General features: G+C 40.0%; 1 protein-coding gene across 2 annotated transcripts in view; it reads left to right on the top strand.

Annotated features, from left to right (window-relative positions):
- Positions 1-26,617, top strand: part of SETDB2 (SET domain bifurcated histone lysine methyltransferase 2) — an 81,409-nt gene that overhangs the window by 49,324 nt on the left and 5,468 nt on the right. For both annotated transcript variants that reach the window (XM_027116313.1, XM_027116312.1), the window contains 7 exons: positions 7,240-7,361; positions 16,271-16,378; positions 20,460-20,593; positions 23,739-23,773; positions 23,967-24,038; positions 25,361-25,416; positions 26,180-26,362. In XM_027116313.1, the coding sequence (XP_026972114.1) occupies positions 7,240-7,361; positions 16,271-16,378; positions 20,460-20,593; positions 23,739-23,773; positions 23,967-24,038; positions 25,361-25,416; positions 26,180-26,362 (710 nt within the window). The remainder of the gene's footprint in view (positions 1-7,239; positions 7,362-16,270; positions 16,379-20,459; positions 20,594-23,738; positions 23,774-23,966; positions 24,039-25,360; positions 25,417-26,179; positions 26,363-26,617) is intronic.

Here is a 26,617-nt window from a genome sequence, read left to right on the forward strand (position 1 = left end):
GAGTTTACTCTCCCAGCGCGGTTTCACCCACCCCTAAAACAATGCAGTCGGAGAAATGCTCTAGGGAGGAAGGCTGGAGGGGGACCCCTCTTGAAGAGAAGTGGTCAGCTAGGTCTCAGGAAGCAGTTTGAGAAGTTTCCACAGAGAATGTAACGTTTTGGAACCATCCCCTCCTTTCCATGAGTAGTTCAAGTCTGTGGCCCTCCCCATTAAGTGAGGCAACAGCCTTCTGGCTGGGCTCCTTCCCTGCGTTTCAGCAGATGTAGAGCGCTTACCCTGTGCAGGCTCAGCACCAGGTGCCGGGGATGCAGAGACGAGTTAGGCAGACCTTGCCCTAGAGAGTCTAATAGGCAACTCCTGTGTGACCTGCTAAGAACCACAGAATCACAAATGAGGAGCTCCTCCAGCTCAGCCTGGTGTTCAAGGAACATCCTTAGTTTTAAAGAGAAAGAGTCACCCAGAGATACAAAGCTTGAAAAGGTGGTCCAGAAAGAGGTGAAGACTCGAAAAAAGGCACCAGCCGTAAAACATCAGATGTGGCAACCACAAGCCAAGCAGCTGACTATTTCATTTAGCTAGTGTGTATACAGAATGCAAGATGAGGAGTTACCGGAGGTGAGGTTACATCCTGACCTTTTCCCCAAACTCCAGACTTGTGTAACCAACTTCATTAATGCCAGGAACGATCTCAAACTGAATATGTCCCAAAGAAGACTCCTGTTTGCCTGCACACACCCACACACTCCAAACCTGCTCAGCCACTACCAGCCTTCCCCATTCCATTCACCTGGTTGCTCAGACCAAAACCCCAGTGCCACTCTTGGTGCCTCTCTTTCCTCCTTACCTCCCAACTAATGCATTAGTCAGACCAGTCAGTTCTTTCTTCAGAATATATCTCAAGCCTGGCCTCTTCTCACCGCTTCCATCACTGCCATCCAAGCCACCATCATCTCAGGCCTGGACTATTGGTCCCCTGGCTTCCACTCCAGCCTCTCATACAGACAAGCCTGCACAGTAGCCAAAATGATCTTTAAAAAACAAAAAGTAAGTGTGATTCTCCTACTCAAAGCCCTCCAATAGTCTCTCATTACTTTCAGAATAATCTTACTGTGGCTACAGTGTACCCCATGTCCTGATCTGATCCAGCCCCTACCCATCTTGATGACTCTGCTACCCCTCACTGCACTGTGAGTCCTCTAAGCCCCCCACCATATTCAAATATCTGCTCAAATGTACCCTCCACAGCCTTGCCTGCCCATCCTGTTTAGAAGATCCCTCCCCCACCCTCATTAATCTCTACCTCCTTCCCCTGCTCTTTCTTCATAGCACTTAACCACATCCTGAAATAATACGTGTTTGATGTCTCTGTACTACTAAAATGTAAGTTCCATGAGAGTTGAAATTCACATCTTATTCCCTGCTTTATTTCTAGTGCCTAAAACTCTACATTAAGTATATGTTGAAGGAATGAACGGGGTTGTATGTAGCACTAAAGAGCTTGGCTTCTGATCTTTAGGTGATAGAGAAGGGTTTTTAAGCAGGAGAGAAACATGGGCAAATGTACATTTTAGATAGATCACTCTGGCAGCAACGTGAAGAATGAAGTGGTGTCATGACAGGGAAAGCAGAAGGAGGGAAATGAGATTATCAGAATGAACCAGGTAGAAAACAGTGAAGGCAGGGCAGTCCACTGTCCACGCTGCTGCCGAAACTCACTCTCAAGTGCACATGTGCGCACGCACATACGTTCACACGTGCCTACACACAGATCAGGTCATGGTACTTCCTGTGTTAATTAGGACTTGTTGGCTACAAATAGTACAAAATCAACTTGATGTCATTTAAGCAAAAGGGATGTTTGTTCTGGAAAGCAGGGAGACCACACTCACAGACCCCAGGAACATGGATGCTATAGCATTTATCAGAAAGAGCCAGGAAATAGGGCCTGAGAAGCCGTCATAAACTTTGACAGCACTCAGAATATCTGCTTTGTTCTCTTTCTTTGGTCCAGTTTTCCTGATAATGGGATAGAAGATGGCTACCCTCACAGCTTCTCAGTTTTTACATCTTCAAGAAACCAGCCCAATCTGAACTAAAATCTTCTATTCTGAATTCTGTATATGTGGGAGATGGGCAGGTCGGTCCTCTGGGATTGTCAGCTGTGCCTAGGGAAAGAGAGTCACGTAGTATAAACATACCTGCTGGGGCTTATCCCTGTGTATGATTGTGAGTCAAATGGATACCCTAAGGAAGTCCACTGAACATCCTATTCCCTGGCTGCCTGCCACCCCTCCCTTACAACACAGACATCCTTATTCCTCTTTTCACATTCTGAAGCTGTCCCCAGTAATGCCTTCTGGCTATCCCAAATATACTTCCTGCCAAACTTCTCCGAAAGTTATGTCCAGTCACACCATCCAGAGACAATGTGATAAAGCCATTCATTTTCCAAGTCCATTACCAAGCCTCTAGGTAATATCTACTCCCCTTCTGTTTTGGTCAGTTCAGGTATGCAGTCACTGGACTCAGTAATAACGTCTACACATCTGATACACAGTGGCAGAACTAAAATAGTAAACTGCAATGAAAACTATTGATCAAAGGAGAAAAGAGGAAAGAATTTCCAAGCCAGCACCATAAATTGGTTGCCAGTCCAGAGCATAGACCATACCCTATTGGAAGGGGATTGTAAATGGAAGTATAGGGTTAGTGAATCTCATTCTATCAGTTTCACTCATTTCTTTAGTGGTGGAACATGTTCCTTGGCCATCCTATCCGACTACCCCAGATTCAATCCTCTGGGTGGATTGCCCTTGTCTGGTGAGCTTTAAGACCGTCTCTTGGAAGAGAAGCATTGGGAAGACACCCCTGCAGAGGCTGTGGCCTTAACAATCCCTTCCCAGGTGGAGCTGAGCCTGGAGATTGCTGGCGAGACTGCCACTGTTGGTTTGAGTTAGTTGTAGTTCACGTATTCTTGGCTTATAATTTTTCTTCGGCTTCATTCTATAGAACCTTTCCTGGTTACCAGTTTCATTTTTGAGAATTCTCGTTGAGTCAGTCTCTGTGAGTCCTTAGGCCTGCTAGACCCAGTAGAAAGACCTTGGGGAGACCTACATATCTTCATTGTTCTTGGTCTCAACTACTGATGGAGACCAATGGACTCTTCCCAGCCCCCATGATACACCTGTCCCTCACTGTCTGAATCTATACAGTTCCTGAGTTCAGATAGTGAGGAATATCAAGTTATCCAAATGTATTTGGTCCATGAGTTTCAGATAATGTGTAGCAAACGATCAGATGTGAGGGATGCCTGTCTGTGTAAAAGCCTATAATGTTACTCTCCCAACTACAGAGAGTTCTGTGATCCCCCAGTCTAGAAGAATAAACAAGTTAAAATAGCCAAGCTCTTTTAGGAAATTGTGATGAGGGGGTGTTTTAGCAGGAAAAAACTCTTAGGTGGAGCCTGTGTGTCCACCTTGCGTTTCTGTCCATCAGCACTGGAAACTCCAGATCAGAGGACAGCAACGTTGCCACCACCTCTGTGTTCCCAAGTGCCAAGACCCTGCAGACTTGGGAGTGTAGCTCAGACAGGCAGAGTCCCCAGAGCAAGCACAGGGGACCACACTCAGGTATCAGCGGCCTGATAGCTCAGCCCAATGCAGTTCACCGGTCTGCAGGTGCAGCTCTGCACAGGAAAGGGTGACAAGGCAAAAATACCTAGCTCTTACACAAGGAGTGCTGCATAGCCTATCAAACATTATCATATTTTTTTATTAGGGAATTTTAGCACTAGTAATTTAACTGCCTGAAACTTTTTTTAGCCTATGCTTTACAAATTTTAATGTCCAGTTTGAGTGTTCTTTTAAATAAGAGCACGGTATTTAGTCGAAGTAGATTTTGGGCCCAAGGTGAATAAAATTTGGGGATTTTTTTTCCCATTTTCATCCTAGGATGGAGGCTTTGTGTGGTCAAATATTAAAATATATTCTAAAACATTGAAAATTGTAAAGTGTTGTATTGGTGGGGGAAGTGACAGATCAGTGGAACAAATAGAAGTATGTAGAACAAATCTAAATATATGTAATAATTAAATATATGAAAAAAGATTTTAAATTAGTGGCTAGCCATTATGAATATGTTAGATCTCCATCTCATACTTTACAATAAAATAAATTCCACGTTAATATTATAATGTAAGAAATAAAATTCTAGAGGAAAAGAAGAGGTGTCTTCTAAGTTATGTTCCCCCTACCCAAGAGTGAGAAGTGATAAAGGATTGATATAATTTCATCAAACAAAACCTTTAAACATTCTGTATATCAGAGAACATTATAAACAAAGTTAAAAGGCCACATATTTGACTAACAAAGAGTGAGTATCCTGGATACACTACAAGCTCTTATAAATCAGTAAGGAAGTAGTGAATAAACCAATAGAAAAATGGGCTAAGGACATCAGTGCCAGAGAAGAAATCCAAATGCCACCTTATGGTAACTTAAATTCATAATTAGAGATTATGATCCACTTCTCTCTGCACTTTGTGTTCTTTCTTTTGACATGGTCATCTAACCTTCTGTCCCAGCTGTACCTTTATAGTATGTTTTTAAATCAGGTAGACACCCTTTCATTTTTTTTTTGAAAGTGTTCTTTACTGCCCTTGCTCATTTGTTCTTCCAAATAATATTTTTTTTCAAGTTCTTTAAAATAACCTTCTTGGGATTTAAGTTGAAATGGCATTAAATCTAAAACTTATGTTGACTGAAGAAAAACACAACCTAAAAATTGCGAGATGTTTTATTTGGGGAGCTTACTGAAGACTGTGGCCTGGGAGACAGGCTCTCCGCTCTGAGGAACTGATCGGAAGAGGTAAGGAATGAGCCAGGATATATAGGAGTTTTTGCTGAAAACAAACATGTAGTTAGACATCAAACAATTACTGCTAATAACAAAAAACAGACCTCTTAAGTTAATGATTTTAGTGCTTTTCTAAGTATGGGAAGATGCAAGAGTCTCGGCTCGTTGAAATTATTCCTTAGAAATGTGTGGTAACTGTCTAGGGCCAGTATCCTGTTTTTTCTCGATCCTGAATTCCCCTCAGGACACACATTGTTGGGGGGGCAGGGTTTGCTGCAGTGGCTGATGGCTTGTTGTCGGGCAACATTTTTTTGTCCGCACTTATCTGAGATAGAGTTGACAGCATTATAATGTCCAGCCTTCCTATCCAGGTGCACCGTATTTCTCTCCATGTTGAAATGGAGCTTAAAACAACTCTTTCATCATGTTATCCCCCTGCTCAAAAAATCCTTCCTGGCAGCCTTTCACCATCTGTTTCTCAAATTCTTTTCCAGCTTCCTTTGCATGAACTCTCCTCTTCAGCCTGGCTGGTTTTCTGTCTCCCAGTCAGACCTCTTGGTCTCTTATATATCTCTGCTTCTGTCTGCAACGTCCCTCCCACCCCGACCCCGCTTCCTCTCCATCTCAAGGTTGTACCAGCTCAAGGAAGTGTCCTTGACAGAACTCCGTCCCACAAGGAGCACTTCCTCCTCTGTCCGTAGCGTATATTGTATTTCCTACTCAGCAGTTACTTGTGCCACGTATTCTGTTATTTTCCAGAATACTATTTGGTCTCCTTGTTTATTTTGTAAGCTTCTTGCAGGCAACAGTTCTGTCTCATGTTTTTTTTATATGCTCTGCTGTGCCCTTCCGTACAGTAGCCACTCTCCACATATGGCTCTTGAGCATTGAAAATGTGGCTCGTCCAGTCGAGAGGTGCTGTAAGCACAAAATACACTGGGCTTCAAAGACTCAGTACAAAAGAATGAATTAATTGTTTCCTTAATTAAATGTTGAGAGGGTAGTATTTTGGATATGTTTAGTTGAATAAAGCATATTAAAATTAACTTCACCCATTTCCTTTGACTGTTTTAAATGAGGCTCCTAGAAATTCTTCATCTGCACCTGTGGCTCACACTATGTTTCTGCGGACAGCGCTGGTCTAGAGCTCTCAGCGCGGTGACTCTCGTACAAGAGGAGCTCCCAACTCGGTGGTGGTTTGAGATGAATGAAAAGCAGCAGTTCGCCCATTTCATTTCATCTGAGGAGTTTTGTCTCAGTCTCCCCCCTTTTTCTTGGTTGATGTGGAGCAGGAGGACTACTAATTTGTAGCCCTACTAATAAGCAGGACCCAAATCCAGGAGACAGACGTTAATTAAGGAAGAAACTCATCTGAATGTGAAAGAAATGCTAGCTCCAAAGTGATGTCTTCTGACATTGTGAGATGCAAGATGTAGTTTAAGAGAGACATCAAGAGACCTTACACTTTTAAGTAACAAAAGACTTTTAGGAAGCGCTTAAGCGGTTAACCTCATTTAAATTTAAACCTTTCGCCATTAAATGGTTAAATGAATTTTTGTTTCAAAACTAAAATTTGAAGGTAAAATTGAAAGTGCTTTCTGCCACAGAAAACTAAATGAATAACAGGATGAGCATTGGAAAAGGCAAAGAAATGTTAAATGGATGCTTGTGGCCAAATTAATAGCAAACTAATAGGTTAGAGAAGATTGCCTCTCACCCATGCACCCAGTGGATATTGGGAACAGCTGGCTTTTTTCCCCCCTGTCTCTTCCCTGTTCTTCCTAGCTCTCCTTCTCTTAAACTTCTTTCCTTTCTTTATTCCGCTCTTAAAAAAAAAAACTCCTGCCTTCGTGTATCTTTCTCTCCTAATTTATTATAATGCTAGATTACAGCACATTTAAAGTATATTGCTCATTTACTTCTTTAATTCACCCCAAATTTATTTATTTTCCCAAATTTATTTTTGAATATAGTATGATATAGGGATCTAAATTATTTTTTACAGGTAGTTAATCAGAGCATTATTTCTTGAATACACCATTGTTTTCTTGTTGATTTATAATGTCAGTAATCATTATTGAGAGCTTACTATGGGCAAGGCAATGCTTTGAGAGCTTTGTATTTAAATTCCTGCTTATGTTTCTTAAGTAAAGGTTTTCCTCATGTTTAGACATTTTAAATGAAACATTTTTTTCTTTTCTTTCATTAAGCCATTAAGAAAATACAAAGTTGCTTTTCTGCTTGGGTCCCAATTTTTTTTCTCCCTGGGAGTTGAGACTCTCTCATAAAACAAGTTCCCTGCCCTCTACTTTAAGATGGGTGGAGGAGTTGCAGACACCAAGAAATTCCACTTTTCCATTTCTCATCAGGGATGTTACTTTATAGGTGTCTTTCAGGTTGCAGAAAGGTTGCAAAAAAGGATATGCGCACTATGCCCCAAAGACCTCGAGTGTAGTGTCCTGTACTTTGCACAGTCAGAGAATATAGCTGCTCATGAAAACTGTTTGGTAAGTTACTTGAAAACACATGAGTCCTTTTAGGGAAGGACATACCAAAATAGATAAATGTACTCTGGATACAACAAAGAGTAACACGTTGGCTGCCCATGGCTTGGGCTTTTTTTTTTTTTAATGAAAGCTTCTTTATTTCTTTATTTATTTTTTGGCTGTGTTGGGTCTTCGTTTCTGTGTGAGGGTTTTCTCTAGTTGCGGCGAGCGGGGGCCACTCTTCATCGCGGTGCGTGGGCTCCTCACTATTGCAGCCTCTCTTGTTGTGGAGCACAGGCTCCAGATGCGCAGGCTCAGTAGTTGTGGCTCACGGGCCCAGTTGCTCTGCAGCATGTGGGATCCTCCCAGACCAGGGCTCGAACCCGTGTCCCCTGCATCAGCAGGCAGACTCTCAACCACTGTGCCACCAGGGCTTTTAAGTGGGGATTTGGGGAGCATATTTTTCACTTTTTAAAGTTTCAGATCTTAACTTTATGATTACTTTCTTAACCTTATGATTACTTTCAGTTTTATTTATAACTGATCAAACACACAAAGAATTATGATGAAGTTCCTTTAAAGATATTTTAATTATTTCAAATATAACAGATACCCATAGACACTTCACCCAGATTTATAAAATCATGATAGTATATGATATTTGCCTCAGCTTGATTTTTTTTTTTTAAGAAAAAAAAAAAACATAGTTAAGGACTCTCTCTTCTCTCTGTTCCCTTCTCTCCACCCCTCCCCAGAGGTAATTGCCATCACAAATTCGGTGTTTCTTATTATCTTGTGTTTTTAATTTTATGCTCCCACCACGTTTAAGTATTTATAAACAAATATATTGTTTTACATGTTCTTGGACTTTATAGAATTTCTATCAGATTCTGTAGATTATTGATATATATCCATGTTGATAAATGTAGTTCTAATCTTTCATTTTAAATGTTATTCCATTTTATGACTATAATCACCATTAAAGTATTCTGTGAATGAGCATTTATGGTTTTCCAGTTTTTTATGCTACTGACCAGCTGTCATAAATATCCTTGTATAGGTCTCCTAATTCACGGGAGAATTTCTCTGGTCTAGGGCACTTAGAACTGCTGGACACACAGGAAGGGAACATTTTGCACCTCACTAAATGTGCCAGATTGCTCTCCAAAGGGGTCGTACCAAGTTTGACTTCCACTATTTCAGAGTTTGCTTCTCTTCTTCCTTGTCAACACTTGATTCTATGAGATTTATTTTATTTTTTGGTATGGTAAAAGTATGTTTACTTTTGAAAGAAATTGCTGAACTGTCCTCCACTGTGGCTGTACCATTTTATATTCCCACCTGCAATGAATGAGAGTTCATGTTGTTCGTATTTTTTTTAATTTAATTTTATTTATTTATTTTTATACAGCATGTTCTTATTAGTTATCTATTTTATACATGTTAGTGTATATATGATGTTGTTCATATTTTAATTTGTAATTCCCTGATGACATATGACATGTGGTGTTGAGCATCTTTTCATATACTTATTTGCCATTTGTATATCTTCTTTGGTGTTGTCTGTCCAGATCTTTTGTCCAATTTTTAATTGGGTTGTTATTGTTTAATTGGGTTTATTGGGTTGTCTTACAATTAACTTTTAGGAGCTCTCTATATCTTGGATACAAGTCCTTTATCAGATATATTTTGCCAATATTTTCTCCTAATCTGTGGCTTTTCGTTTCATTCTCTTTACAGTGCCTCCCTGGATCTGTGGTTTGGTGTCTGTCATGATATGAGATTTTCATGTTTTCCTCTCTGATGGGTGTGAGATGGTCTCTGGTTGTTATTTGCATTTGCAGTTCCTAGATTACTTAGTGAGCTTGCACCTCGTTTGCTGTGCTCCTGTGTGGTTCTTTTTTTGATTCTGTGACTTGTGTTCATAGACTACACTTTATCTTTGAGATCTTAGTTTTGCTTATATGTATTTATTCACATATAAATAAATTCTAATGCTTTATTATATATGTTTGCTTTTAATTTTATTTATGGTGCTTTCTGTCATACAGAAGCTTGTGATGTAATTAACATTCATCATTATTTTCCTTCATAATTTGTAGGATTTTTCCCCTAAGAAATTCTTTTCCGAACTAAGATTCTGTCTTTATTCCAAAAAGTTTAAAAATTTTGCTTTTCTCATTTAGCTTCTTGATCCAACTGGAATTTATTTGGATTATAGTGTAAAGTACGGACCTACTTTTAGTTTTTTTTTTAATGCGATTAACCACCTTCCCCAGCACTATGATTGAAAAATCTATCCTTTCCTCACTGATTTGTAGTGATAATAATGATAACTGTTGTTATTATTTGGTGTTCACTGTGTAAGGTAATGTTCTGGGAGCTTAACCTAGGAGCTCTGGGAGATTAACAGGATTAACTGTTAATCTTCACAACTACCCTAAGAGGTAGGTATTATAATTATGCCCAAACTAAAGGTGGAACAACTGAGGCACAGAGAAATTAAATCACTTGCCCAAGGTCACAGGGCTGTAAGTGACTGAGCCGGGACTCTCACCCAGCTATCTAGTTTCAAACCCTCATGCTAATCCGTTGCTCTAACAGTATTGTCATACGTGCACAGATCTCTTTCTGGCTCTCCATTCTCTTCCATTGGTCACTTGTGTATTCCTGAGCTGGTACAATACTCTTTTTTTTTTTCTTTTAAACAAAACTCGCATTTTATTTAGGTTGAAATAAACTATACGAAATTGATTTTCTTCACCAAAAATAACAAGGAATATTTTCTGTATTATTCCTAAATAAACCACAAAACACTTATTTTTGTAGGTTTTCTAGGTTTTGCTTGTAAATCAAGATGAGGCAGTAGATACAGTCATGGAAAAAGAAGAAAACAGACAAATCAGTTGTCAGTATCCATGGCCTCTGATCCTGTCTTGACCATGAAACAGAAGTGTTCAATGTATACCTGCCAAAAAGCTTATGAAGATGTAGGCTCAGTAAAGGAATGTAAACAGCAACAACCAGATGTGGAACAACAATGGCAGGCTCTTCCATTCAAACTTTAACTATAACTTGTTCCTTTAACTTCATTTGATAAAGACAGAATCTACACTGAAATCCTTGTTTGGCGAGCTCACACGTTTCTCTTACAATCTGATAATTTTCTTAACTGTCCCTTACAGATTTTTAACAGCATACTTAAAACTCCTACTATTCAAAAGTCAGTCATGAGCTTCATTGTAATGTTTTATGAAACGTATTCCTTCCTCCGATACCTCCTCAAAATTTATTTCTTCAAATTGCTGATAACTCAATACCTGACAGTTGGATCCACAGTGATGTTATGTCTAAAATGACTTAACTAATACAATTCCAAAGTGCCATTAGCAGAGATCACACAGAGTGTAACATGGTACTCTCAATGCTATCTTTTGGAAGAATAGTTAGGTCTCCAAAGCATGAGAGTTCAAACAGGCCATCTAAACAGGCAGATTATCAGTGACTAATGAGCTGGTACAACACCCTTAATTACTATGATTTTATGATAAACCCTGGCTTTATTATTTTTTTTTTTTTTGCGGTACGCGGGCCTCTCACTGTTGTGGCCTCTCCCACTGCGGAGCACAGGCTCTGGACGCGCAGGCTTAGCGGCCATGGCTCACGGGCCCAGCTGCTCCGCGGCATGTGGGATCCTCCTGGACTGGGGCATGAACCCGTGTCCCATGCATCGGCAGGCAGACTCTCAACCACTGCACCACCAGGGAAGCCCAGGTCTTCTTTTATGAATTTCAAAAATGTCCAACAATTTTTTTTCTATAGAGGTCCAGAACTTTGGGTTAGGCCTATTCCTGGGTTTGTTTTTTTGTTTGTTTTGTTAATACATTTTTTTAAAAAAATTTATTTATTTTTGGCTGCGTTGGGTCTTCGTTGCTGCACGTGGACTTTCTCTAGTTGCGGCTCTAGGCGCATGGGCTTCAGTAGTTGTGGCACATGGGCTCAGCAGTTGTGGCTCTTGGGCTCCAGAGCGCAGGCTCAGTAGCTGTGGCACATAGGCTTAGTTGCTCTGTGGCATGTAGGATCCTCCCGGACCAGGGCTCGAACCCGTGTCCCCTGCATTGGCAGGCGGACTCCCAACCACTGCGCCACCAGGGAAGTCCCTGTTAATACATTTTTAAAGTGAGCTATTATTGGTATACACAAAAACTGTCAATTTTTATTTATTTTTTATCTCATCCAACGATCTTGCCAAACTCTCAAATCTAAAAGTCAGATTCACCTGGATATTTTATTTGGACGATCCTCATCTTTAAATAAAGATGACTTTTCTTCCTTTAAATTTTTGGGCCTCTTAATTTCTTTTTCTTATTTTACTGCATTTTTCTAGAACATTGTGTTATAGTGGTGATTAAAAGCATTTTAGTGAGCCTTGTCTTGTTTTTTATATTACTGGGATGCTTCTAGGTTTTATCATTAAATTTGTGCATACTTTTTAATACTTTTACTTTATTAAAATTAGGAAGTTTCCTCTTATTTCTAGCTTGCTACAAGTTAAAGTATTGAATATTATGAAATGCTTTTTTCTGCATCTATTGTAATGCTCTTCTGGCTTCTTTCACTCTCTTTCTCTGGCCATGCACAATGCTAGATGCTTTATTTTTTTTTTAATTTATTAATTTATTTATTTGGGGCTGTGGTGGGTCTTCGTTGCTGCGTTCGGGCTTTCTGTAGTTGCAGCGAGCGGGGGCTACTCTTCGTTGCGGTGTGCAGGCTTCTCATTGCTGTGGCTTCTCTTGTTGCAGAGCACAGGCTCTAGACGTGCGGGCTTCAGTAGTTGTGGCTCTTGGGCTTAGTTGCTCGCGGCATGTGGGATCTTCCCAGACCAGGGCTTGAACGTGTGTCCCCTGCATTGACAGGCGGATTCTTAACCACTGCGCCACCAGGGAAGTCCGATGCTTTATTTTTTATATACACAACTTTTTTTAATCTCAAACTTACAGAAAAGTTGCACATACAGTACAAAGTACCTTTTTTGTTGGAACTGATGAAAGAAATATTCACATATTTAGATATAGGGAAGTCATTCTGGCTTATACATGAGTTAACTTGAATTTTATGCTAACTAAAATAGCCTGTTTGTGACCTATCAAATATACACTGTACATTTGCTTTAATTATTAGAGAAAAGGACACATTGACCAGAAGTAAAGAATGTCCATGTTAAAAATAAAGATTATATGCCCCTCCTCCTGGGATGCCAATGCTGGTACTCCTTTGATGATAAAACTCCCTTCCCAGGTTCCAAGGCCATACTGAGTCACTGTGTACATGCTAGTCTGTTTTTTTTTTTTTTTTTTTTTTTAACGTTGAAGAAATGTAACCCTGACTCGTTTATTGCTCTTTGTTCTGACAAGATATAAAACTGTGCTGGAAACAATGCTTCTCCAGAGCAGTTTCTCAGAGTAATCTGGGAAGTGGGCTTCCAGGGTAGTCCTCAGTTTGGCTCAAATAAAACTCTTTTCTATTCTTATTATAGACTGTTTAGTGATTATTTTCGTTTACAGAACCATTTGAAATTAATTTGAGACATGATGCATTATCTTTCCTGAATACTTCAGTATGTATTTTATACAAAGGACATTCACATAATCACAATGTAACCATCAAAATCAGGAGTTTGATATATTACTACAATCTAATCCTCAAACCACCCAGGTTTCAGGTTCAAGTGTCCTAATAACTTTATAACAAAAGATTCCGATTCACAGGTTACATTTGGTTTTCATGTCTCAAATTTTCTCCTTTTAATCTGTTAGTGATAAATTATGTGCTTGTTTATTTTCTGCTGTTAAACCATTCGGAGATTAACACTATTTGATTGTGATGTTTTATTCTAATATACTGTTAATGTTAATTTGCTATTTTTAGTTAACGTTGTCAGTATAATTTACATTTAAAAATCACCCATTTTGGGCTTCCCTGGTGGTGCAGTGGTTGAGAGTCCGCCTGCCGATGGATGCAGGGGACACGGGTTCGTGCCCCGGTCCGCGAAGATCCCACATGCTGTGGAGCGGCTGGGCCCGTGAGCCATGGCCGCTGAGCCTGCGCATCCGGAGCCTGTGCTCCAAAACGGGAGAGGCCACAGCAATGAGAGGCCCGCGTACTGCAAAAAAAAAAAAAAAAAAAAAAAAAGCACCCACTTTACGTGTACAGTTCAGAGAGTATTAAGTCATGTATTTACCAACGTAACCACCACCACCATCAGGATGTAGAACATTTCCATTACCCCAGAAGGTTCCCTCATGCCTCCTTGCAGCCACTTCCTCCCCACCCCAGCTTCTATAGCTTGAGCCCGTCTTTCTCATCTCACATGAAAGGAATCCTACAGTATGTATTCTGTGTGTCTGGCTTCTTTTGCTCATTACAGTATTTGGAGATTCATCCATGTTGTTTCTTGTATGTGTATTTTGTTCCTTTTTATTTCTGCACAGTATTTCATTGTATGGCTCTATCACAATTTGTTTATCCACTTGCCTGTTGATAGACATTAATTCCAGTTTGAAGATACTAGGATAAATCTGTGAAGATCTGAATATGTGTCTTCATGTGGACATACACTTTTTTTGTGTTATAGTCACTAGTTGATTTTTTTAGATTCCACATATAAGGGATAACATGCAGTATCTGTCTTTCTCTGTCTGACTTATTTCGCCAAGCATAATACCCTCCACATCCATCCATGTTGTTGCAAATGGCAAACTTTCATTCTTTTTTATGGCTGAATAGTATTCCATTGTATGTATGTGTATGTGTGTGTATGTATACATATATACACACACACACACACACACACACACTACATCTTTATCCATTCATCTGTTGATGAACACTTAGGTTGCTTCCATACCTTGGCTACTGTAAATAATGCTACTATGAACACTGAGGTGCATATATCTTTTTGAATTCGTGTTTTCATTTTCTTTGTATGTATACCCAGCAGTGGAATCGCTGGATCACACGGTAGCTCTATTTTTAGTTTTTTGAGGAACTCCATACTGTTCTCCACAGTGGCTGCACCAGTTTACGTTCCCAGCATCAGTGCAGGAGGGTTCCCTTCTCTCCACACTCTCAACAACATTTGTTTGTGTCTTTTTTGACGATGGCCATTCTGACAGGTATGAGGTGATATCTCTTTATGGTTTTCATTTGCATTTCTCTGATGATTAGTGATGTTGGGCATATTTTCATGTGCCTGTTGGCCATCTTATCTCTTCTTTGGAAAAATGTCCATTCAGGTCTTCTGCCCATTTTTTAATCAAGTTGTTTTTTGATGTTGAGTTGTATGAGCTGTTTGTATATTTTGGATATTAACCCCTTACCGGTCATATCGTTTGCAAATATTTTCTCCCATTCAGTAGGTTGTCTTTTTGTTTTTTCAATGGTTTGTTGATGCAGAAGCTTTTAAGTTTAATTAGGTCCCAGTTGTTTATTTTTGCTTATGTTTTCCTTGCCTTTGGAGATAAATCCAAAAAAAAAAATTGCTACGATTTATGTCAGTGTTCTGCCTATGGTTTCTTCTAGGAGTTTTATGGTGTCCTGTCTTACACTTAGGTCTTCAATCCATTTTGAGTTTATTTTGGTATATGATGTGAGAAGATGTTCTATTTTCATTTTTTAACATGTAGCTCTCCAGTTTTCCCAGCACTACTTATTGAAGAGACTGTCTTTTCTCCATTGTATACTGTCACCTTCTTTAAATGTGGACAATAATGCTTTTACTTCTTGAGTGAATACCTATAAGAGGAATGCTGGGTCAAAAAGTAAATGTATGTTTAACTTTAAAGGTAATTGCATCATTTTACACTTCTACAACAATGTGTAAGAGTTTCATTTGCTCCACACCCTCATTGACACTTGGTATTTTCAGTCTTTTTAATTCTAACCAGTCTAGTGAGTGTGTATTGGTATCTCATTGTGGCTTTGATTTGTCTGAGGGTTAATGATTTTGAGCATCTTTTCACGTGCTTATCCACCATTTGTAACTCTCCTTCTCTGAAGAGTCTGTCCAGGTTTTTTGCCCATTTTTAACTGAATTATTTGTCTTACTGAGTGGCAAGAGTTTTCCCTGTATTCTCGATATAATTTTTTTGTCAGATATATGAATTGTGAATATTTTCTCCCAATTTCTGGCTTGCCTTTGTGTTTTCTTAGCAATGTCTTTCAAAGAGCAAAACGTTTTAATTTTGGTGAATTCCAACTTAATAACTTTTTCTTTATAGTTTCTGCTTTTTATAAGAAATCTTTGCCTGTGCCAGTGTGAAAAATTTTTTATCTTATGTTTTTCACGCCCTTTATTATTTAAGTGTATGTGTAATGTTGATCTTTCATTCAGAGGTAGTTTGGATTCTTTTGGTTTCAAGAAACTTTTAGAAGCGCGAGCCAACCTAAATATAAAAGGGGCTTTGCAATAAGTTGCAGGGGCAATTTTTGGCTCCTGAAGACAGGCACACAGGTGGGTATAAGAAACAGGAGCTGGGAAGCCATCAGGAACCCAGGATTTCCTCTCTAGCCCTCATTTTTGTTTTCCTCTCTTTGTTGACTGACTTGCTCTGACCATGTGGCTCAGAGCCTGTTTTAGTCCCCTAGGATAGGGACTTTGACTGGCCCAGCTTGGGGTCAGGGCCCCGACCAGGTCCAGTTAGCCACTGGGGGTCAGGGTTATGCAGTATAAAACATGTCTGGGGATCAGGACAACTCCCAAAGAAAAGCAGGGTGACTTGAGATCTGCTCACACACGCCAAAAGGTGGTCACTGTTCTACGCGCAAGCCATCTTCCACTCCTGGTGAGTACTTTTTGGTACCATTTTCTGACTTGCAGCTTTCAACATTACTTTGCGCATACTCTGGCTTTTTCTTTTCCCAATCTGCAGCTGTATTCCTCGGCGCTTGTGGAATGTGAGGATCATGATCCGTTCAATCATGATAGAAATTTTGATGTGGAATCGGTAAAGAAAGAAGTCAAGAGAGGAAGGAAGTTGGTAAGTATAAATGATTCTATTACTCAGATGAACAGACCCTTGGTGATGCTTTCAAAAGAAAGTCTATTTGATTGATAAACCAGGGGATAGAGATGCAACGTGGAGAGCTGAAAGAAGTAGGACCTATATTGGAAACTTAGATTCAGTTGAATATTTTAATATTTTAAAATAAACTACAATATGCTTCATCGGCAAAGTAGATATGAGTTAGAATGCTTTGGCTATAAGTGGAAGGAACAAACTGGCTTTAAAAACAAAAAAGTGATGCTTATTTTCTTAACTTAGAGGAAAAATTGACTTCGCAGTTGGTTGATTCAGTGGCTCAATGATGGATCATGCCCATCGTCCTTTCTGCCCTCCTGTCCACAACATCAGCTGGTCCCTTTGTGATCATAGGGTGGCCACAGGCAGCGGCTGAAGCATCAGGCTTTCTTGCTCTTATCACAAGAGAAAGTTCATCCCCAAGCATGGATTAAGAGCCCTTCTGAAAGTTTAATTAGGCCACACCCCTTTTTCTGCACCGATTGCTAGAGGCGACCATAACTAATCAGGATCTACCCTCGGAGCTGGGGTCAGCTCCCCCTGGGAAGGAAGAATGCTGAGTAGTTGCTCTACTGGGTCTGCTGTAGTAGACTCCCTCCGTGACAGGCCCTTCACAGCTTAATCCGTGGTACAGCAAGCGTGAGCGCTAACACCCTACCCACCACCACAATCCACAGTCAGGTTAGTGACCTGGAACAAACATTTTTTTAGTCCTTGCAGGATGTCAGCATATACATGGGCAATTTCCACATCGCCTGATGTGCTTTGAGAAACGTCAGCATGGGCCGCTCAGTGAGCAGGCAGATCAGCACAGCTGGGGCTCAGGAAGCCTTCCTAGTTGGGAATGTGGGGGGGAATGAGGATGGGGACGGGGGAAATTCAGAGAGAGGGAACAGGGTGTGCAAAAGCGTGGAAGGCAAGAAAGAAGATGTGGCACATTCATGAAACCATAAGCATAGGACTGTCCCTGGCATTCTCTTCACTGACCTCATGGAATTCCACAGGATGTACTGGAAGGCGTGAAGCCATTCCCTGCCCTTAGATAATGAATTGACAGTTTTTCACTGTGATAGTGAATGCTGCAGAAAACATCTTTGTGCATTATCCTCGTGTGTTGGTTTGATTGGTGCTATACAGCACATTCCTAGAAGTGGAACAGCTGAGTCAAAGAGAATTCCCTTTAAAATCTTTGAAACATGCTGACAAACTATCCCCCAGAAAGACTGTACCACTTTATGCTTCTGTACATAGTGGATGAAAGAGCACTTCTCCCAGCCCGTGACGAAAATGAACATCTCAAACCTCGTTAATTTTTGCCAGTCTCAGAAAGTTTTCCCTTGCGTTTCCCTGATCACTGGAGAGGTTGCACGTTACCCCTCTTTAGTAATCATCCCAATCCTCCCGGCTCACCCAGCTCCAGCAGCTCTTCAGTGATCCCTGGCCACGGTCCAGCACAGCAGTCACTCCCTTGCAAACCCCCTGGACACCCTCCTTACTCACTGAGCAGAGCCCCAGCCTGGGGAAGTGTGTCTGTCTGATGTCTGCAGGAGCTGAGTAGCGCTGGTAGTTGAGCAGTTAACCGGAGAAAAACCCACAGATGTTTTGACTGATCTTAGATTCATGGCCATAAACCTCAAACAGACAACCAGCACTTCATCCTCCACCCTCCACATTTACTCTTTCACATCCTATCATCTCTCTTTAAAACCTTGCTCCACCCCAACTTCTCCTTGCCAAGTTGAGGACTATCCCTGATTTTTTTTTTTTTTTTGGATACTTTCTTTTTTAGAGCAGTTTTAGGTTCACAGGAAAACTGAGGGGATGGTACAGAGTTCCTGTATTCCCCCTGCCCCTACACGTTCACAGTCTCCCCTTTATCAATACCCTCCTTTATCAATACCCTCCACATGTTACAACTGATGAACCACACTGACACATCAGAAACACCCAAAGGCCATAGTTTACATTAGGGTTCACTCCTGGTGTTGTACATTTCTTTGCCAGATTCTTACCGAGAAAATGGAAGCGACTAGACAGGAAGCCCTACTGTCCAAACCACTGCCCACCAGCCTGTCCCCAGACTCTGACTTCCGTCCTGTCAAAGCCAACCCTGCACATGGGCTTTGGAGCCGTCCTCCTTCCCTCCTTAAGGACTAGGTTCTTGCATTTTCCTCTACCCCCTCACATCAGTATCCCTTCTTTCTAACTGATTATTCTTGTCAGCATATAAACATGATCAACTGATCATGTCATCTTAAAAAAAAAAAAACAAAACTCTCCCTTATACACAAAGAACTGGTCATTTACAGTGTCACTTGTCTGACCTTAGTTGACCTGTCAGCAGTATCATCACACAGTGGTCCCTGCCCTGCATCTTGAAGTAGTTCCTTCTTTTGACTTCCTGGACTTACACTGCTAGTATGTCTTTTACCTTTCTGGCTGCTGCTTCTCAGGTGCCTTGGCTGTTTTTCCTCCTCTGCTCAACCTCTACAGTTTGGAGTGCCCAAGGCTCTTTCCTGGGCTCCTTCCTCAATCCGAACATCCTTCCTACATGACCTCATCCAGTTCCCATGGCTTCAATACCATTCTTATGCCGAGACTCTTATCTCCAGCCCCGATGACCAACCTGACATACCTACCTGGATAGGTAATAGCCTCTCATGTTAAACTGGCCGGAAAAGAATAGTTCCATCCCCTATACACTCATACACACGATCCATCCAAACCTGCTCACTTCTCCTCAGTAAACAGCACATCATTTGTCCGCCATCATCCCCGTTTGCATTCTCTTCCCATTTTTCTGTGGGCTATCAGAGTCTTACCCTTTATCTACTATGCAGCAAACAGTCTTTTCCCTTTTTTTAAATGGTATCTATCACCTTAAAAGTCGAGTTTAAATTTTTTATATAGTCAAATCTGTCGGTCTTTTTCTTTTTCAAGGTGTCTCCTGCCTTGCTTAGAAAGCCTCAGTACTGTCCTTCTTTCTCTTATATTTTCTAATTTTTTGCAGCTTTTTAAAAATACTTATTTTTTTATATAGTTAAAGCTTTAATCCACGTGGAGTTTATTTGGGAATATATTGTGAGGTAGGGATCTAACTTTCTTTCCTATACATATAGTCAGATGGCCCCCCAACATTAAATCATTCTTTGTGCTCTGACTTCAAATTCTGCCTTTTGCACAATCTAATTTCTCACCCACAATTAAATTTCCTTTATTTATATAGTTGCTTGTGCTGACCTTGGGATACTGTGTGAGCTGTCACCTCCTGTTTTGCTAGGTGGTTTCATTGTGCGCCGTCATTCAGCCGGAGCATGATATAAACCAGCTGTGGTCATGGCGCAGATTCCCCCAAACAGGTTTCTGTGGCCACGTACTCTCCTCCTAGCCATCTCTACGCCACCTTCCTAGCAGACCAATAGACTGATATATAAAAGCAAGAGATCAAATGAATTGAGCTAAGAAAAAAACTTATTCCTCAGGGGCTTTTTTGTTTTTGTTTTTGTTTTTGTTTTTTACATTTTTGGCCTTTCTACATAGATGCCAAAGAGATTTCACTTCCTTTCTCTCACATCTCCTCAGTAGTGCCTCTGTAAGACAGGCACTGTGATCCTCAGGGAGGAATTCGGGTCTAAGAGAGGGGAAGGGACTGGCTTGAGATCACACAGCTGTTAGTGGCACTGCCAGGAGCTGACCTTGGTCACAGGCTCAGTGTCCCCAACAGAACCTCTTGCCTAGAGCTGGACAGTGTTGCCAACCCTGCTTTTTAGAAATCTCTTTTAAAAAGAGAGGAGAGGGGTTTTTTTGGGAAACAAAAAGGGTTTTCTGCTTTTAATCAGATCATTACAAAACATTCCAGTTAGTTAAGGTTTTGCTGAAATTTCAAAATGAGCAGCTGAATGTCAGGACCCAGTGTTTGTAGCTGAGGACATTAGGGCTGCCAACTTAAAAATAATATTTGATGACATCTTTAACTTTAAATTTTAACAAAGATTCTGAAAAATCAGGTGCTTACTCAGTAAAATCTGTTCTTCTGTAGAAATGCACATTTTGTGGGAAAGCAGGAGCCACCGTGGGATGTGATTTAAAATCCTGTCTCAAGAATTACCACTTTTTCTGTGCCAAGAGTGACCATGCAGTTCTACAAGCTGATGGAGCTAAAGGAACTTACAGGTATCTAATAAAACAGTTTTAAAGCCACGTTTGGGGATTGGAATAAGGACAAGGAGACTTTTTAAAGCTAATTTTATGCAAATGATTTCCAAGTAAGAATGTGGTTTGGGAGATGCCCAGCTGGGAACCTAACTTGAAAGTACCTTCCCTAAGTGTCATAGGAAGAAAAGAAGCAGGGTTGGTTTTGTTTTGGGTTTTACTCTCCCTGCATCCTTTCTTTCCTCATAGAAAGCACTGGTTGACATGGTAGCACAAGTAACCTAACAGGTGGCCACGAGGCTGGGAACAGTTCACACTCTCTCTTTTCTGTAAACAGGAAAGGAGCCTGACTTGTTAGTTCTAGGTCCATGCTTTACCCATCTTGTCTCCAAATGAATGTATTTTCCCATCACTCTCACCACCCTCTTAACTATAAATAGCCTCTAAAAATGATAAAGAAACTATGCAGCAAATACAGTTATCAGTCATTAAGTCCTTGAAGAAATTTACACCTTGTTTGTGTTGCCTTTGGCTTTGAAATCTTGCTCCTTGTTTTTCAATAATTCTCTAATGTTAACTTTGATCCAGTAAGGCATATTTCAAGTCCAAAACAAGTATATTTGTTTTATCCAGGAAGAAACGTGACCTTCCTTCTGATGAAAGAAGTCAGTTAAGTCATTATACAGTTTAGTCAGAAGAAATCAGTAACCCAGTTTTTGATTGATTCAGGTCATGTTCAGCGAACTCTTTTTTGTACATAGATGCAGTCTAGAATATGTCATATAAAGGTGAAGGAAATAACAGTCAAAAGGTTAGGTTTGACCTTTTTAAAGTTATGAGATGGAATAAAACAGAGAATGATGGTCTAATGTTGACGAGCCAGGCAGACACTTCTCACTTCTTTGGGGCATATGAATAGATTCTGATTGAACTGGACATTTTAAATTTCAGTGAAACATATACATTTTTTTCAGGCGTAGTATCTGAATAATAGGATTAGTGTTATGAGAGAATTATTTTTATTTTTTATTTTTTTAATTGAAGTAGTTGATTTACAGTGTTGTGTTAGTTTCAGGTGTACAGCAAAGTGATTCAGTTATACCCATATATATATATATATATTCTTTTCCCTTTATAGGTTATTACAAAATATTGGGTATAGTTCCCTGTGCTATACAGTAGGTCCTTGTTGGTTACCTATTTTACTGATATATATATAGTAGTATGTATATGTTAACCCCAAACTCCGAATTTATCCCTTGCAGAGGATTATTTTTAATATGATTTTTGTAAGATCTGTTACATTCCTAAATGATACTTTAAAATTCCATATGGAGGGTAGATTTTTTCCCCCCTGTGGGCATATATCCCCAATTTTATCAGTGTGTTCCAGAACTATTTTATTTTATTACTTTATCTTTTAACCACTTACTTTATGCCAGGAATACTTCAAAGTACTTTACAAATGTTATTTCGTTTAATACTCTAATAGCCCAGTAAGGTAGGTACTACTATCCCCATTTTAAAGATGAGGAAACTGAGGCCCTGACAGTAATTTGTATCCAGGCCACACATTTGGTAAGAGGCAGAGCTGGGCTTCAGGGCTCCAGAGTCTTTGCTCTTTGACACCATAGCCTCTTTAAGCTTAGCAGCCATATATCCTAAAATGTGGGCAAGCCTAACATTCAAAGAAGTTTGTTAAATAATTTAAAATCTGATTTTACACAGGTACTTTCTTGCTTGAGACTAGACAGGAAATGTGTAAATATGTTAATTTTATATTCTTTTTATATTTGATTTGCTGAGAAACTCATGAATTGAAATATTCTGTTTCACTTTTATTATCTACCTTCCCAAAGAGCTTATTTTATTATGACTTCTCCAAAGACCTAAAACACCCACTAAAAAGACTATTAGCAGAGCTATAAGGTCAAACAAAAAGGAGTCAAGTTCCTGCTATACCTTAAAGTCTGAAAAAATACTGATCATATATTAGTAGAACCAATGAATAGAGACTCATAAAATAATCTTCTTCGTCATAGTTTTATCAAGTATCAGGTGAACTTTTTCATTTTTAAATTGAATTTAAGCATTTGGAGTGGCTGTCACGCACTAGACCCCTTGTTAGGTATAGTGAGAATATAAAGAGAAACAAGATGTGAACTAAAACTATCACCTCACAGGAGGACCAGAAGGTCAAACCTAGTAGGAGCACGTGGCCTGATGGGAGCAGGAGGGGATTTACATGAAACTGGCTTGGACTTCAGTTGATAATTGTTGAAAACGGGTGATGGGTTGGGGGCATGGGAGTTCATCACATCTCCACTTTTATATATGGTTGAAAAAAAAAATTAAGTACATGGCAAACAAAAGTGCTGAGAAACCAGAATCTGAAGGGCGAGGAGATTAATATCGATTGGGGGTGGGCGGGTGGGGTGCTGGGAGGACTGCATGGAGGAGGCGGGAACTGATATACGACAGGAAGAGTTCATACATTCCCCTAGGTGAGGGGGACCCTGCATCATGAGGGTCAGCACCGTAAGGAAGGGAACTGGGGGCTGCGGAGGAAGAAAGGCTGGAGAGAAAACAGGGCCTGAGCAGCTCCTTCAGGTTTACTCACTGCACTTCTTTGCTCTAGCTGCTCTGCTTCTTCCTTCTCTTCTAGGGCACTGATTAGTTCTAAGCTCATGCAGTTCAAACCTAAGATCTGGGGGAGATGCCTGTTGAGTTAGAAAACTACTTTCCCGTCACATAATGCATGCAATTTTGTGCTTATTGTTGAAAGTCAGCAGAACTTTGTGTAGTCAGATGAAAACTTGTGTCTTAGCTGTTGGATCTCTTAAGTATTTTCTTTATACGGTAAAATCTTACTGACCACTGTATATGAACAAGTATTGTTCAAAATATGTAGTCAGCACTCACCCCTGCAGAGAGCACGCTGACCTGTTCAAGGGCACAGGGGACGCTGGCACAGGGTCCATCTACACTTGATGTCTGTCAGTAACTACACAGGCTTGAACAGCAATTTTGTTTTTAACAAATAAATATTTAAGGTTAAGCCCGCATGAAAAACAGATTAGTTCCCTTTTAAATTACAGTGCAATAGGCATAATATTTGAAAAGTGTAAATACAATTATTTGACTCTTTGAAATTTCATGTTTTCAGAGTATTGTGCCAACAACATGCTGACCTTCAAAATGGTAAGTCTATAAAATTTAGTGTTGTGGGTTTAAAGAAAGGTAAACCTTCGGTAAGACATGGAATAATCTGATTTACTGGCCTCACTAAGTTAAAATACAAATTTTTGAGTCAAAATGTTACATACTTTTAAAATTGTCAGTCCCTGTGCAGTGTGCAGTATAATGAACTAAACTTTTCTTCTTCGTGAACTAGACCTACTCTCAGTGAAGCCTTTGTCTGGTGTCCACCATTCTCACTACAGTCAGCTGACCAGACCAAAACATGGTAAGAAGCTTTGACTTTTGTGACTACTTATCTTCTGAGAAGACTATCAGGATCTTCAGTAGATAAAACTGATAAAGTGCTGTATGTTCCCTGAATGCAATTCTCCTAAGAATGCATGATTAGCCTTTCCGTTCTGAGGAAAATTGGGTCCTGGCTACCTGGGGTTACCTGACCTTTGTGCACTGCCGGAAGAGCAGTCTTGCCAACACAAGATGTGGAATGCTCTCTGTGGACAGGAGTCGGCCCTCTTCGGGAAAGGCTTATTAGTTCCCTGTCATGCCAGCTGCATTTTGTGGTGTAAGCAACGCTCTCTAAACAATAGCGTTACCCTTCAGCCATTCCCCTTGCAACTTATCAAATACTATCAAAAACATTGCTGTCAGTCAGTGTTCACTGACAGGGAAAGATGACAATAATGTATTCGTTTTAAAAAGCAGATTATAACACTGTAACGAATCCTCTCCCCAGAGGAAACCATCGTTGTTTCTTTCGAATTCTTCCAAAAATGTTCTGTGTATAGAAACATACCTACTACTATATTTTGCTTTTTCACTTAGTATATCTTAGAAATTCTTCACTATCAGTGGGTATAAGTAGATCTTGCCTCATTTTTAAAAGGCTTCATAGTATTCCACTATGTATATTATTCAGTTGTATAGCTGAACCACAGTTGAACTAGTCTCTGCGTGACTGACATGTAAGTTATTTCCAGCTTTTTTCTATCACATTTAATACTGTAGCTAACATTTTTCTCCACTCATCTTTGTGCCTTTATGTAACAATACTATTAGAAAGACTTCCTGTAAGTAGATTGCTGGGTCAAAGAGTATAAACAATGAAACTTTGGGTAACTGTTGGCTAATTATCTTCTAAAGAGGCCGCACCAGCAGTACACACTGACCCAAATCCTTGCAGATATTATATATTATACATCTTAATCTGATCAATGAAAAATTCTGTTTTACTTTGCATATCTTTACTTATGGGTGAAACTGAGTATACTCCCCTATCTTTTGATCGATTATATTGTTTCCCTGTGATCCAATTTATTTTTCTGTTTAATGAACCCTCTCTCCAGAGTTACCCATTTGCCCATTTTTCCACCCAATTGCCTTTTTTGTATTGATTTATAAGGTCCTTTTATATTTTAAAAATTGGCCTTTTGTCTTTTTGCAAACATTTAATCTAAGTTTGGCATATCTTTTGACTTTGTTATAACCTTTGGCATATAAGAGTTGTACATTTTCTGTAGTCCAGCATCAGTCTTTTCCTTTATGGATTCCAGTATCTACATAATTTATACTTTTCTGCTTACTTTTCAGGAGTGAAAAGTAAAAGGGGGAGGAAAAAACATCTCTCAACAGGCAATCCTGTACAGGTAATCTGAATTAATTTCATTATAGCTTTAAGTTTCTCCATACAATGTCTTTTTTTAACCTTCTGAATTTCAGGTGACACAATGATAGATGATGATGAATATTAAAGAGAAGTTGGATGTGTCTTGGGTATCCAAGCACATAACCTCCAGGAGATGACTGTCCCCTGGCTCCTGTAACACATCCCTGGGTACTAAATCAGTGAGAGGATCTGAGCCCACAGGGTGTTTATGGTCTTAAAACAGGCATAGGTGCAGTGGAACATCCTTACCTAGCCAAGTATTTCCTGGCTGTAGGATCCACATTTGACCTAATTTGTGATTCATAATTTTCTGGATTCCTATTCTGTGTAAAGCATATGAAAATGTTTTGGGGATTTGCAACAGCTCGTGTAAGCTTTAATTAATATGAGCCAGCAACCTCTCACCCTATTTATACAAGAGGTGCTTGTTACACCTGTTAATGTTTTGTTAGACAAAAACGAAACTACATTTGATGTTTACATCTACATATGAACATGGAACATGATTTTCACCATAAGTATATCACTGAATTTGGTTTTCACTTTATGCAATACAGTAAGTCCCCTACACACGAACCTTCAAGTTGCGAACTTTCAAAGATGCAAACGTGCATTCACACGTCTAATCACATTCATGTGTCTGGAGTACATTGTCACACGTCTGCATCCTCTACAAGTGGTTGTGCTTTTGTGTACTCTACAGTACTGTATACAGCAGTACAGTAACTTTATTTCAAGCACAGGACCCGAACGTAGAACAGTACACGAAGACTGCAGCAGCTGTTAAGAATGCAACCCAGTGCTCCCATGTCATCTATGACAGGAAAAGAAGAGCTACTACCCAGACATCAAGGGATCGTTTTGTCAAGAGGGTAAAGAGAACTGAATCCAGCAAGGAACCAGAACCTGTGCCATCACCGTCAGGCGTGAGTGAAATTGCACCTTGCCCTCCATCTCCTATTGCTGACGATCCTTCAGCTCTACCATCTCCCACCTCCTCTCCCTCCTCCAGTCAGTAACTCTTCTTGCCTGTTCATTCGATGCCAGCCCCTGTGTGCCAGTTGTTGTACTGTACTACTGTACTTTTCAAGGTACTGTACTGTAAGATTAAAAATGTTTTGTTTTCTGTTTGTTTTTTATGTATTATTTGTGTGAAGAGTATTATAAACCTATTACAGTAC

The sequence above is a fragment of the Aethalodelphis obliquidens genome, unplaced genomic scaffold, assembly GCF_003676395.1.
Source record: "Aethalodelphis obliquidens isolate GAN/ISIS:26980383/991018 unplaced genomic scaffold, ASM367639v1 scaffold16, whole genome shotgun sequence".
Classification (NCBI taxonomy): Eukaryota; Metazoa; Chordata; class Mammalia; order Artiodactyla; family Delphinidae; genus Aethalodelphis; species Aethalodelphis obliquidens.